At 59.4% G+C, this 14,503-nt stretch overlaps 1 protein-coding gene across 7 annotated transcripts in view; it reads right to left on the bottom strand.

Moving 5' to 3' along the window:
* Window positions 1–14,503, bottom strand: part of NOS1 (nitric oxide synthase 1) — an 83,838-nt gene that overhangs the window by 46,859 nt on the left and 22,476 nt on the right. For 4 of the 7 annotated variants that reach the window (XM_051805267.1, XM_051805268.1, XM_051805272.1 and 1 more), the window contains exon 2: window positions 469–1,614. In XM_051805267.1, coding sequence (XP_051661227.1) covers window positions 469–1,190 — 722 coding nt within the window. In that variant the 5' untranslated portion in view covers window positions 1,191–1,614. Of the gene's footprint in view, window positions 1–468; window positions 1,615–2,051; window positions 2,246–6,225; window positions 6,272–11,794; window positions 11,873–14,503 lie in introns of those variants that run through there. The other 3 variants (XM_051805269.1, XM_051805273.1, XM_051805270.1) reach the window with 3 other exon arrangements.

The raw sequence follows: 14,503 nt of genomic DNA, 5'->3' as shown, positions 1-14,503 counted from the left end.
GCTCTCCCGCCGTTAATCAACGGCGGATTTCACCCGGAGAGCTCTACAGCAGGACAGCAAGGACAGGCAACACATGGATCTTGTCTGGCAGGTGGGGATACTGAGACACAGGACTTTGCTTGAATTCAGACGAGTGAGATTCAGAACATGGAACAGAAACACACCCCAGCCCAGCCCGTGCTCCAGCACATCACAGCTCAGCTTTCCAGGAGACGTTGTTCCTGCTCTGCCCCGTTTCCCATGCTCAACCTTTTTCCCTTTCTTCCGCAGCCTTCTCCCAATTTTTCATTACTTTTATCTTCCCCTCTTCAACCGCTCCCCCCTTTTCTTACAGCCCTTCCTCTCCACCTCCACCCTGCTGTGCCAGACAGCAGCCAGCTCCGGAGAGGGGCTCCCCGGCACCTCAACCTCGCGTAGCCAAAACCCAGCGCGTTCCACCGAATGTAAAAAACGTATTTAGGGACCTACCAGTCCACCTGGACTTCTATATCCCTTGTCTCTACCTTGGAGGGCGCATCTCCATCGCTGCCCTTACTGCTGCTCTTCAGGAGATCCAGGACGGGCTCGATCTCTTTGAGCAGCTCGTTGTCCTCCACGCCGCCGTTGAGGCACGGGTGGCCACAAGCCCCCTCCTTGCCCTTCCCGGCGTCCTGCCCTTTGCCGCCGGTAACGACGCCGTTAACGTGGACCATCGGCTCCACCTCCCTCCCCATCTCTCTGGTCCACAGGGAGCCCATGGCGCGCTCGGGCTGCAGCTGCTCTTTGCCGTGCGGGCTCGGGTTGGACAAGTCAACAGCCCTGGGAGCCGGGCAGAGGGGTCTGGTGACACGGACGGTTTTGGGCGTCCCGTCGCCCGCGAAGGTGGTCTCCAGGTGAGTGGTGAAGCCCTCGGGGCCCCGCAGGATGAGGACCACGTAGGTCTCGGAGGCGATGCTTCTCAGGATCTCCAGCGCCGTCTCATAGCTCATGTCCACCAGGGGCCTGCCATTGACGGCCAGGATGATGTCCCCAGCCTGGATGAGGCCGCTCTGCTCCGCAGCCCCTCCCCGGATCAGGTCGGAGATGATGACGGGCGGTTTGCTGACGCGCTCCTTCACCAGGAAGCCGAGGCCGCCCACCTTGCGCTTGAAGAGCCTCACCGAGATGACGTTGGGCTGTATCTGCTGCACGCTGAACACATTCTCTTCCATGGCAGCCCCTCCTCGAGCCTGCAGACCAGGACCTCGACACCCGCTGAGCGCAGAGAGATCCGCCGTCGGAGATGCTCGTCCTCGCCGGGGCGGGGAAGGGGCAACTCTGGCTCTTAGGGAACTGCTCTTAACTGGGAAACTCCTCAGGGCTTCTGCTGCGGGGCTTTCTGCGGCATGCTCGGTGTCACCGCGCCCTGAAACACCCGGGGAAGGGCAGGGGGTGTCACGGGTGGGAAGCAAGGCTAGGGACAGGACAGGCAGGGCAGGCAGGGCAGGCAGGGCTGGGCATCGCGTGGCCAAGCAGGGGCTGGAGGGGACAACATGCCAGCTTCCAGTCAGCCTGTGGTCCTGCGCTGGGCAGAGAGGGGGAGGCAGCTCGCTCGCTTCACCGGCATCCCCGCAGACCGTCCACGAGCTTCTTTATCTGGAAAGGAAGGGGAAAAAAAAAAACCAACAAAGGAGAAAGAAAAGTGAGACAGGGCAGGGGTAAGTGCCTGCTCAGCACGGGGCTCGGCACGCCACAGGCACCCACATGCATCAGCCCGTCCCCACAGATGTCACCCCCCGGGCTGCGTTTGGGAGACAGGCTGCAGCCTCCCATCGCTCCGGGCTTTGTTTCCTCCTTTCCCCCCCCTCCCCTGCGAAAATCGGCACCATCTGTTCGGCGGGGGCCGGGAAGGCGCGGGGGGAGCGGGGGAGCCCTGGCAAGGGGCTTCGCCCAGGGGTTGCCAGAGAACGCCCGGGGAAGGGGCAGAGCCGCTCGGAGCTCGGCGGCGATTTCTGCCGGCGGGGGATCCTGTCTCCATGTGTTTTCCAGAGCATCCAACAACCTGATGGTCGAGAACCAGACAGGGGACGTACATCCCTGCCCAGGAGGAAACCCGCTCCGTAGGTGCTGTCACAGCGAGTCGGTCTCGGTGCTCCGGGAGCAGCAGCCACGAGCAGAGCGAGGCAGGAGAAGAGGACACTCAGCCCCCTTCCCCCGAGTTGGGAACTTGCAAAGGCAACTGCTTTTAAGCCTGGCTCCAGGGATCATCGCCTCAGCTCCTCCTCTCCGCGTATTTCGAGCCTGGCACGGGGATGAGGAGGCAACGCTCGCACTCCCCCGTGCCCAGCCCTGCCATCCGGCTCTGAACTGTTCCCACACAAACTGCTTCGGCTGATGGCGAACCATCTCCAGGAGAACACGCAGTGAGTTTTCCCGGCTCTCGGGGGAGCCTCGTGCAGCTGGGCATGACTGTCTACAGCCCTCAGCTGGCTCGGGGAGCCACGTCTCATTGACTCCTGATGGGACCCTTGTTCTTACATGCCCAGGCTTGCGTTCAGAAACTTCTGCTCCCAGACCCTCTCTGCCTTCCCCTCCCTTTCCTCAGATGCTCTGGAGAACGTTCCTCTCCAGGGCTGCGCCCTGACATTTTGCAGCAAACTGAAATGCAGGCGCCTTCTTTTCACTTGTAAATCTGGGTTTTGGGGAGAGAACAGAGGGCACTTGATCTGCAGGCTGGAGGCACTGGCACGACAAGGAAAACACTCTCCTGTCTCCCCATACTCAGGGCAGCGTTTGCACCTTCAGACATGGAGCACCAAGTCCCCTCTGCCAGGAGCACCCAGATGGGAAAAACTGGGATCTGAGGAGCAGCCAGTGACACCAGTCCTGGAATTAACTCAGGCATTTTAATCCTCATGTGATGAGGGCTGCTGACCCCAGACTGCACATTTTACAAGCGAGTTAAGAATAAAACAATTAAATATGTACAACCCAAACCAATGGGTTTAACCCCTGTGGCCCTTCCCCTGCTGTGACTCGGCCCTGCAGAGCACCAGCAACGTGCAAAGGGTTAAATGCCACCGAGTAAGGGCTAATTAACCCCGGGCACATAAGCACTAATTGCTGGGTGACTTCCTGCAAGTGACCCCGGCCAGAGGCCACTGGAGCTGGACCAACACTGGCCGTGATGGGCTGTGCCACCTCCCAGGGCTCGGGGCAGCAGAGCAGGGTGTCTGCTCCAGATCCTCAGGCCACGTGGGGAGGGAAGATCCCAGCTTTGGGGAGGTTGGAGGGAAGCAGAGATCTGCTTCTACCGGGAAGGTTCTGTCCCTTTCCCTCCTTCCCAGCCCGTCCATCCAGAGCCCGCTTTCACCCGCAGGACCCCGACCAACTCTTCCCTCTTTTTCTCAAGCATTTTGGTGCCAGTGCTGAACCACAGGACCAGCTTCCTTCCCCCTGCCAGGGTCTGTCTTTTCCTGGTCCCTGCATCCCCAGCCCCTCCACTGGTGCCCGTACAAGCGCAGTGACCGTCCCCCTGACGCCCGGGCAGGGCACTGAGTCACACAGGACTCATTTCTAACGTCCTGGCTGACGCTGTAGGACGAGCGTGGCTCTGAGAGCAGCACAAGTGCCACGGGAGCGTGGCACTGCCAGCTCCCTTCAAGGGGACAGCCCTGTTATTTGCTGAGCATTAGTCACGGGCAGCAGCGTTCGCAGGCTCCTCACCGCTGCTGGAGTCGGTGTTCGTGTCCTGCCCGTCTCAGCGGGGCCAAGGCCACCTCAGGGACTGCCTGGCACGAGTCCCTGTCACTGCTGGGCATCCCCAGCAGCTCACACAGGCAGATGTTCAACAGCTGGAGGAGACCCTGCAGCCCAGCTCGACCTTCCCGCGGTGCCTGCAGGGCAGCACGGCCACGCCGAGCTCGCTGGGCAGGGCCGAGAAACCCCAAAGTGTTTATCCCCTCACTCTTCTCCCACCAGGCTGATTTCCAGTTATTTCCACCAAAAGGCTCATCATCTGTTGTGTGTATTCAGCTCCAGCCTGCAAGATCCCGGGGGACAACATGATTTCTGGGTGCACAGCATTCCCCATCCCCAAAACCCACGGACACCTCGGCATTCCTTGCAAGAGGGACAAGGAGACAAAAGGAGATTCTGGGTGATACCCCAACACCCAGCCAGGGCTTTCTCCCAGATGAGGGTGAGTGTGTCCCCTACAGACAGAGGGTGTCTTGCTCCCAGACCTTTCACTCTCCCACCTGTGATTGTGGGATCCCACTGGGGACTGGCTGGAAAACAGGGAATGACATTATGTTTCCTCTTTCTCAAGCCCTTCCTTTCCTTTTTCTCTGCAGCTCCTCAGAGTCAGGAGGGTCAGAAAAGAGGCAGAAAGCAGAGGGGCAGGCCAGAAGAGTGAGGGCAACCTGTCTCTAAGCCCCTGAGCCTTCTGCTCCTTTGGGAAGAGCTGGGCAAGCATTTTCATAGAATTATGGCATCATTTAGGCTGGATAATAACTTTAAGATTGTGGAGACTGATGGTTCCTCAGCTCTGAAGTCTTGCACAAACTCAGAGCAGAGGTGGGAGGGAGAGGGAGCAGGTCAGGGCAGCAGGAGACATCTGGGAATGCGCAAAAGACTCCCCCAAACACCCAGTGAGGGCCAGGGCTCCCCCCTGCCCAGCTCCTGGGGTGTCCCAGGAGGTCTGATCCCACATTTAAGATGGAACCTGACTGATTCAGCCCCCGTGAAGCGACGGGGAGATGGCAGCTGGGCTCGGCTCTGAGAGCTCAACTCTCCCTCCCAGCACCCTTGGGAGTGTGATTTATGAACCCAAGAGCTGCAGGACATTTGCCAGGTTGTACATTTAAAGCTACCTGTGGTGTGTCATGTCAAACTCCTTAAAACCAGTGAGAAGGGGGTTTCACTGGGGTGGAAACTCTCCTTTCACCCCCGAAAGGGAGCCAGGAGTGGCCAGTGCTGTGAGCAGAGCCAGGCTCAGCTCCCTGCTGGAATAAACACCCACAGGCGGTGCCAGCCCACTCCCTGCCTCAGTCTCCCTTTCCAACACATAAACCCAACTCAAACCACAACAGACCCTGCAGACGTGCAAACTTGTAGCACCCCAGACAAGTGTTAACTCGGATCCCGACACCAATCCCTGGTAACATCCCTCCCTTTGGAGGCTTTAATGAGCCTAAGGAAGAGCAGCAAACAGGCTCCCCTTCGACAGCGACGAAAGCATTCGCTCCACCAACAACTCCCACCCCAAAAAAAGAAAGAAAGGAAAAAAAAAGCAATAACAAAAAGCTTCTCAAGTTGCCAGATAACATTTCGAGCACCAAACTCCAGCACATATGTTAATTGGATGATTTGATTTCAGAAGCAGAGCGGAGGAGAACTCAATCTTCAGGAGCTTAACACAATCTCCTAACTCTGCCAGGCAGAGGAGAGCTGGGACGTGCCCAGCTCCAGCCCTCCGGCGTGGGCACTTGGGCTGCCCTTGGCCTCACAAATGGATTTTGAGCCTTGCCTTCGCCACGATAATAGCTCGTGGTCCTGCGTGCCAGCTTTAAATGGGCACCACTGTCCTACTTAATTAGTTTTCGTGGGATTTATGGCGCTCGGGGAAGAGCCCCGGCGCTGATGGATTTATGCCCGTTTAATTTTTACGACCCACGGAGCGTCAGTGGATGCGATGAGGAGCACTGGGATGCAACATATGCACAGTTACTGTAAACCTGCGTGTTTGTGCCTCTGAAAATGGAGCATTAAAGTGATTCACTGGCAGGCAGCTCGCTCGTGCCAGCAGTTCCGCGCTCGACTCCCGCTCGGCTCCGGCCGACGGCGCGGCGTGTCTGTGTACACGGCCTTTTAATCCTGGGGATATATAGACAATGCTCCTTCAGCCATCTCTAATTATCCACCTCCCACCAACCCTGCCAAAATCCACCCAGGAAGGAGCGAGACCTTTTCCCTTCCCAGCCAAACGCCCGCTCTGCTTCTCCCCTCCCATCCCCAGCGCGCCTGGCTGGGAGGTCACTGTTTCACCGGGGCCACGACGCCTCCTTTGCCCCCAATAAACCTGATTTACACACAGGAGTGGATGAAATGTGGCGCTTTGCCATCTGTATGACACCCTTGTGCCAGTGCCCAGCCATGGTGCAGAGCTGCCGGACCCCTCCCCGCAGCCACGGACACCGGCGGGCTCGGGAAGGACAGTGCCAGAGGGATGAAGTGCCAAGGACTCAGCCCTGGAGATCCACTCACCTGCTCCGTGTCAGCAGGGCTGTCTGCACTCAAAACACGCCTATTCCTGGCAAAAGAGCAGTTAATAAAATAAATATTTGCTTTCTGATATCAATAAATCCATGCCCGGTCCCCAGGAGGGTCCATTTGCCTCTACTCAGGGGGTTGTTTTCTGGAAAGCAAACCAACATCTGATTGCTCACAACCATATTGTTGGGATGCAGCTGCCCCAAAGCCCCGTGACCTGCACATTTATCCAACTCCTGGCACTCAGTTTGGTGTTCATCCCCTCCCCAGGGAATTAAACAGCCAAGGAAAGTCTGGTCCTGCCAGCACGAGCAGCCACTGGCACATCTTCCAGGCGGTTGAACTGATCATTGTGGATCCCTCCCAGCTGAAACACTCCATCCTATCCCATCCCAGTCAGACCAGCGTCTTCTAATCACGGAGTATTACAGGGAGTAGAACCCTACTAAAACTTTATTTCCATTTAATGAAGCCCCTCATCCCTCTCCCCTTCACTCCCTCTGACACGAACCGCCCCTCTCCGAGCCGACCGCAGCAATACATTTTAATGTTGCCAAGACAACTGTGTTGACAAAATTCCCTTCCTTCTTTTTTTTTTTTTTTTTTTTGTTCTTTCTTCTTTTTTAAGCTGACAGAAACAGGGTTTTCTTGTAATTTGGAGTCCAAGGCTTGAGCATATTTCAGCACCACGCCTGCCATTTCTCTTTGACTCTTCCCGTGCGATATTTTCTCGGTGCCCGCGGTGCCGCGGCTCAGATAAAACCATCAGTTCTGCTGCTCCCCCCCACCACCACCTACAACTGATGTTCTTATTAGGGCTCGGTCCATCTGTAAAACATAAATTTCCCCACCATCCGTTTGCCGAGGGGATTGGAATCACACACCCCGCGACTCCGCTTTGACAAATTGGCCCCGTGTTAACGCGCAGCCACTTTGTCCTAAAAAGACAAAATAGGTAGGTAGGGAACAAATGAGAAAATGCCACTTGATGGATGGTCTCGCAATCCAATCGCAGCACGAGAGGGGAATCGGGGCTCCATTTGGGAAGGAAAAAAAAGGAAAAGGAGAATTTAAGGATCGCAGCAGGTTGGCTGAGCTGTAATAGCTCCAGAGCCGCCAGCCGGCATCAATAAAGTCAGCGACAGAGCTCTTGGCTCAGTCAGTCCAGGAATAAACTCCTGCTTCATTTCAGCAACCCGTGTTCTCGTGCCCTCCTTTGCTGCTGACACCCCAAAATTCCTTCTAGCACGGCGTTAAATTTTCCTACACTAACAAGTCATTTAGGACTCTGAACAGCAATGGATCTTATTGCCACCGGCTCTAAGAGTGACTCATGGCCCTATTTAAAACCCTCTGGAAAAGCTCGGGCTCCTCCCGCCACAAGCCCGGGTTCCTCGGTCTGGAGGCACGACCCCCCAGCCAGATCCCTGAGGAATCCTGGCTCTGGGATTCCCTCTGTCCCCTGAGCGTCCCCCCCATCTCTCTTCAGGTGCCATCCCCCACTCTCCCACGGCTGGCTCCGGAACGTGGAGCCGAAGCGGAGCTCTCGCCCTCTTTGCACCGCCCTCCTCAGGGACTGTGCGAGGCAGAAATCGAGGATAATTTGTTCCCCTGAGTTGCCGTCCCTGCTTCTCTCAGGGTTTTGCATTAGCACTTGTTGCCATAGTACCAACAGCGGCGGCAAAGTTCTCTGGGGGCCTCCTGGGACCCATTCCTTGTCCTACGAGGGCCATCGCTCTAATTCAGGCAAGATTGAGGTGGGGAGATGAGGAATTTTCTGCCTCCTAGTCTTTGCTAAAGGTGCTGTCAGTGAGAGAGAGGTTGTTCCTTGGAAGCAGCAGCAGCAGCCACATCATCTCACTGCACCACTAACGTGGGGCTGGGCATGGGGCAGCGTGGCAAGAAAGCCAGCACTGTGTGAGGGAGAGGAGTGGAAATAGTCCCTGATATCCCTGGTGCCCATCAGTTCCCGGGTTTTTCCCCTTCCCCATGGGACAGCCCCGTGCTGGTGATGCTGCCTTTGGCTGAAGCAGCCCCAGCCCTGACCCTGAAAACAGCTTTTCCCTGTGCCAGAGGAGAGGGATTGGACTTCCCAAGACCTTGCTCCTCACCCCTGGCACGGTGGGGTGAGGCAGGCTGTGACCCCAGGGCCAGCTCTGCAGCCCTTGACCCACCCACAGCACCGACACTCCATTTTGATGGCTTTTTCGGGACAAAGGATAATCCCCGCTCGGAAAAGCCTGAGCTTTCCTGACTTCCAAAGCGAGGCAGAACCTCACGTTTCCAGCGTGTCTGAAAACAGAAGCCTGAAAACTCCGGAAAATGGGATTAAGACAAGCCTGCCCTAGAAGGGCATTGCTAGATCTCGTTAAGCACTTCGGAATTGTCATGCGAAAAGAGAGAAGCGTCGCCGCCTTGGCACAATTACCTCCGCCTTTGTACCTCGCGGGTCGCCACGCTCCACATAACGGAGCCAACACCCTGATAACATATGGGCTCCCCAGAGCTGCCGGTGCCCGCAACCAGATCCCGAGAGCTCCCTCGGCATCACATCAGCACAGCTGCCACCTCGGGTGGGAACCCGCGCTGCGCCGGGTCCCTTATCGCACACAGCCCGTCACGGCTCGTTTGCGACGAGAGGGGAGAATCAAACACGCTTTCATCCAGCTTCAGCCAGACAGTGGCTCCCAGGCCTCTTCGGGACACAATGTATTTATTTTTGGCTCGGGAGGAGAGATCAGATTGCATCCACGGGTTTGATTTAACGCACAGATACAATCGGAACAGCGTGAGTAGAACGAAGGCATTTTTGGCTCCCGTTTCGGAGCCTCCTCTCAAAACCGGTCCCCTGTTGGGGGGGGTTGTATTTCTTTGGGAAAAATTGATGGTATCAACAAGTATCAAACAATATCCTCGTTACTCGGGAAAGGTAAATGCTAATCTATGCGAGCTGAGCTCATGTGACTTATCAGTTGCTATATATAGTTGTTTTCAGGCACTGATTTAGGGAATCTGGCAGGTTTCCTAAGCCTTTGTACAGACACACCAGCGAAATGGAAAAGACAAAATACACAAGCAAAGCAGAGGGGGGGAGAAAGAAAAAATCTGACAGGGCCAAAATGGCCCTGAGGGTGAGGGAGGACCAACCCCTCCCCACGAGCAGCCACACAACGTTAATTCCAAGTGAGGATTCAGCCCAAACCCCTCTGCCTAAGATGGCCTCTCGCTCACGGTCGTCGCACTGACAGAGGGAATAAACAGAATTCGAAGGGCACAGGGACTTGTCATTCTCCTTCACTCACGAGGATGTGAAATGCTTCTCCCGGAGCAGGTATGTGAGCAGAGAAACATCCCCTCAAACCCCACGTCCGCGTGGGAAGAGACTCCTCCGTACCGGGAGTTTGTTTGCAAACATATGCACGTTTTAAAATTGGAGGCTCTGCGAGTTTGTGGTGTCTTTAAGGAAATATTCTGGGTAACACGAGCTAGGAGAAAATAGAGGGAGGAAGAAATCACTGATGCAAACCCAAATTCCTTAAAATAAGGCTTCCCCACCCGCGAGCTTGAGCAGGAAAGGCACAGCCGAGCAAGATGTGCAGGGAGAAATCCTCCGGAGAGTCTTGTCCTGCACAGCCCCCCTGCCCCAAAAGCCTCCCTGCAGCTTCTGTGTGATCACCCCTGTCGATCCCATTGTGCCTCCTGCCTGAGCCGTTGGCACTGGGGGATGTGGAGGAGGAAGAGGAGCTGGCGCTGAAGGCAGCGGAGCCCCCGAGCACCGCAAATGCCCCCTGCAATCCCACACCTCCCGCTCCAGACAGCCCCTGCTCCCACGGGAAGGAAGGAGACACTTCCCCTCCATCTCAGTGAGAGGCGGATCAGCTCCTCGGGGGCTCGGCAGATAATTGCCAAGTCGCCTGCCAGAATTTCCTCCTGACAGTCACAACTTGGAAGCGTCGGAAGAAAATGTCTGCACCTGGGCTGTGGAGTCGGCGGGCTCGGGGGGCAGGGAACGGAGCCTGCACGGGGCAACGCACATCCCCCCCCAGCTCCAGATGCTCCAGATGTTGTGCAGAGGCGCCCTTTTGCTCTGCTTTGCCAGGAAAACCCAAAAGCTTCCCACTGTCTCCCAGCCGAGAGCGAGGCAGCAGGGAGGGCACGCGGGGTTCATCTCCTTTGATCCCGGCGACGACAACTCCCTCCCGCATTTCAGGCTCATCCACAGGGACCATCGAGGTCCCTGGTGTGCAGGGGGGGAGAGGGAAGGGGCAAAATCCACACTGAGCCCCGGCTCTCCCCAAAGGAGAGGAGCCCGCCATCAGCGGGACATCCCGGCCCTTCGCTCCAGGGCTGGAGCCGCATCAGGGAGTCTCTTCCCCACCCACCCCGGACACCCTGGGGACACCTGGGACATCCCGGCCCCGAGGGACAGGGGAAACGGCAAGGGCAGGACGTGGCGTGGGTCACCCCCGCCACCCCAGCGCCGGGGTTGGTGGCACCTCCTGCGTGCCAAGCCCGTCCCGCCCGTGCCCGGAGTGTCGGGGCGCTGCGGGCAGGCGGCGGTGCCCGCGGAGTTCAGCACCCGGGACAGCTCTGGCACAGCCCGCTGCGGGCGGGGGGACCAGCTCACCCCTCACCTCCCCCCCGAGCACTGATCCCCCCGGGACACTGCCCCTCCACCAGGAACACTGCCCCCGCCCCCCGGGAACTGCCCTCGCCCGGGAAACAGCATCCCCAGGGAAAACTGCCCCCCACCCCAGAAGACTGACATTCCGCCCCCACCCCCGCCCGGAAAACCGCCCCTTTGCCCTCCCTAAAAACTTCCCATATTAAGCCCCCCCGACCCCCGGAAAGCTGCCGATCGCGGCCCCTGCCCGCTCCGGACCCATCGCATCCGGCACCCGCCCGCTCCGGCCCCTTTCCCTTCCTTCCCTTCCCTCGCCGGGCAAAGTGCCGGCTGTCCCGGGCTCGCTGCCCGCCGCTCCCGCTGCCCACCCCCGCACTCCCTGCACCTGCCCCTGCCTGCCCTTCCCGGGAAAAAACCTTCCCCGGGTCCCCCGCGTGTCCCCCCCGCGCCAGGAGCCCCCTCGCCCCATCCAAACTTGGTGCGCGGAGTTGCGGGGGAGGGAGACGCCGATTCCCGCAGCGCGGGGGGCGCCGGGCACGGGGGCGGCGGGCGAAGTTCTGGGGGGACCCCCGGGGCGCGGAGGGGCTCGGGAGGGGGCACAGCAGGGCCCGAGGGGGTGCGGTGGGACCCGCGTCTCGGCGCGCCCACCCACGACCCGGCTCTCCGGACCGGCAAAGCGGCTTTCCCCGGGCAGACCCCACGCGTGCCCCCCGCGCCCGCGGAGCCCTCCTGCCCGCACCGGCGGGGCGGGGGTCCCGCTGCCGTCCCTCCTTTTCCCCGGCCGAGGGCTCGGCGCAGCCCCGGTGCCCCGAGGCGGCGGCAGCGCTTCCGACGGGGCGCACGGTCCCGCGGGGCTCCGCGGCCGGTCCCGCACCCGCTGCCCCGCCGCAAAGTTTCCCGGAGAAGCGGCGCCCGGCGCGGGGCTGGGGGGGCACCTACCGTGCGGCAGAGAGGAGCCGTGCCCGGCCCCGCGCCCGTGCCCGGCCCCGCATCCCTCCCGGCGCGGCGCTGGGCTCGGCTGGGCTGGCAGGGGGGGAGCCAGTCCTCGCTGCGCCCCTTTATCCCAGCATCACCGAAACGAATCCGCTTTGACGTCCAACCAGGGTTTTTATGGGTGTGGAGCGAGCCGGTGCAGCCCTCATTAGGAGACACTCTGCTCTCCAAATCATACATCTTTTATATAACCTCATTTCCAGCGTGGCTTTTCTTCCCCCTCCCTCCCCTTGCCGGGGAGCGTCGCCCACCCCCCTCCCCAACTCCCCCACCAATTAAAGAGCTGAGAGACACCCCCCGGCCCCCACTTGTTGCCGGGAAGCTCCGCTCCACTGCCCGCGGGCTCAGCTCAGTCTGCCCCGGGGGAATGGGGGGCTCTGCCTGACCCGGGGGGCTCAGCACTCCCCAGCTCCCTACCCAGCCGTGCTGCAGCCCCCCCAGTCCTGCTCCCAGCCAGGTTATGCTGCAGAAAAGCCCCCTCTTTCCCTGACAGCCCCCTCTGCCCGCTCAGTGCCCGGGGCTCAGAACACCAGCCCCTCCTGGATATCCCAGTGCCCCCAGCCCGGCTCCAGGCAGTGCTGGGACAGCCCTGTACCTCAGCTGGAGCTGAACCTGGGCTGCACACAGGGGACAGAACAAAGGGTCTCCTCACCCCATTTCCCCTCCTGACTCTTTTCCTGCCCCCCAGCAAGGCCCAGTGCAGACCCAGGCTTGACATCAGTCTCCAGGCTTTGGAACTGCGCTCATTCCCATGGCAACAACAAACACACAATTATAGATATATAATATTATATAAACCAAGTGGGCTCTCGGGCAGGAGTGTGAGGTTCACCTGCTCTCAGCCTCTTCCCGAGCTCAGGAGGCAGCTCCCACCAGGGCACAGAGAGGTGGCTTCAAGCCTGGTGAAGATCCACAGCCCGTGGATGCCCGGCAGCTCCGGTGCCACCCACCCCGGGCAGCCCCACAGCCTGCCCCACTGCCTGGGCGAAGGCAGGCAAACAGCACACAGCACAGCAGGCCATTCAATCACGAAACTTCCCACAGGGAAGGGAAAACCGAGCAGCCCTGCTCCTCCAGGCACCCCGGGAGCTGTGCAGAGGTGGAGGAGGGCAGGGGACAGGCAAACGCAGCAGCAGAGCTGGGGCTGCTTCCCCCGTTCTCCCCGCTCCTCACACTAATCACCAGAGCTGTGTGCACCGTCTGGGGCTAATGAAAACATGATTATGACTATTTAGATGCAGGAGGAGTAATCTAATAGCGAGCTAGCCAACGACATCTGCTCTGATCCACTGGTCAGGGAATCCTGCCCCGTGGAGGGATGAGTGGGCACACGCTGGTGAGGAAGGGCTTTGTGACCCTGTCACAGGCTGAGAACACTCAGTGCGGCTGAGAAAAGTCCAAACCCTTCTCCCTTCAGTGCTCAGAGCTCTGAGCACGGCCTTAGAGCTGCAGGGCTGTGTGGGCTGGTGATTATCAGGGAGGCTGGTCCCCCTCGGCTGGGGGTGGGTGCAGCGTGGCTGCAGGTCCAGCTCACAGGGCCGAGGGGTGTGATGGCACCCGTGTGGTGTTCGAGGGGACTCTGCCCGGCCAAAGCCACCCTGACACACGACAGGGGTTCTGGCCAGCAGCACCTCGCTGCTCCCCTGCCCTCCTGCCAGGGAGGCACATCCACTGGAGGCAAAGCCTTGCTGGGGAAGCAAAGCCCTGAGTGCTGGGATGAGGGTGAGCAGGGCTCCCTGTGCAGCTCCAGGACACGGGTTTGGAAGTGCAGCTCACCCACCCGCCCCCCACCACCCTGCAGCAGCACCCTCGGCAGGACCCCCGCCCTCTGCACCGGCCTGGAGCTTGGGAACTGCTCATCCCTGTGCCACGTCCTCCCAGGGCACGGCAGCACCTCCTTCACCCGCAGAGAACCGAGTGGGAACACGCTCATTTTCGGATCATCTGCAGCTTTGCTGCCGCCCGTAAATCCGGGTGAGCCGGGAGAAAGTGTCAGAACTGGAAGGGACCCGCCGGCCTGTGCTTGTCCTGTGCTCCCCCCGCGCCAGGGAGGAGCCCCAGGTAGCCTTTCCCTCCAGCTGGAAGCCATGAGTCAGCCCGGAGAGGAAGGCTTGGAGGTGCACAAACAACCGTCTGTGAACGGAGAAGGTGGAGCGAGACCCTCTCCAGCACATCTGCCCCCAGCGAGCCCGTTCCCACACAGCTCTTGGGGTGACAGCAAGGGTTTGCACCTCCCTTCCTCCAGCAAAAATTGTTTGGGGACAGGATGTCCCCACAGGGAACATATTCCTGTCATCCTGCCTCGTCCTCCTCGGGTAGCAAGAGCCCCGGAGAAGCCCCCTCCTGCCCAGCCCTGTCCATGGAAGTTCCTTCCCCCCTTCCCACAGCTGGGAGCAAATGCAAGCAGCGCTATCGAGCAAGTTATCCCCCAAAACTGCTCGGCAGAGGGAACAGCCTCTTCCCTGCCCCTCACGCAGCTGCTCCCCGGTTCCCCCTCTCCTCTGAAAGCAGCTCAGCGCCTCTTGCCTCTGGCCATATGCTGCCAGCGGTTAGAGAAGCCAAATATAAACGCAGCAGTTAATGCTCACCCAAGTTTCCTTCCCACCCCCACCCCACCTCCTCTCAAATCCTGGCTCTTTTCCCCCTCTCCTGCTG

Source organism: Manacus candei, unplaced genomic scaffold (genome assembly GCF_025592945.1).
Source record: "Manacus candei isolate 608988 ecotype Guabito, Panama unplaced genomic scaffold, ASM2559294v1 h1tg000064l, whole genome shotgun sequence".
NCBI lineage: Eukaryota > Metazoa > Chordata > Aves > Passeriformes > Pipridae > Manacus > Manacus candei.
The sequence above is the reverse complement of the archived record's forward strand: the minus strand, read 5'-3'. Positions and strand labels throughout refer to the sequence as shown.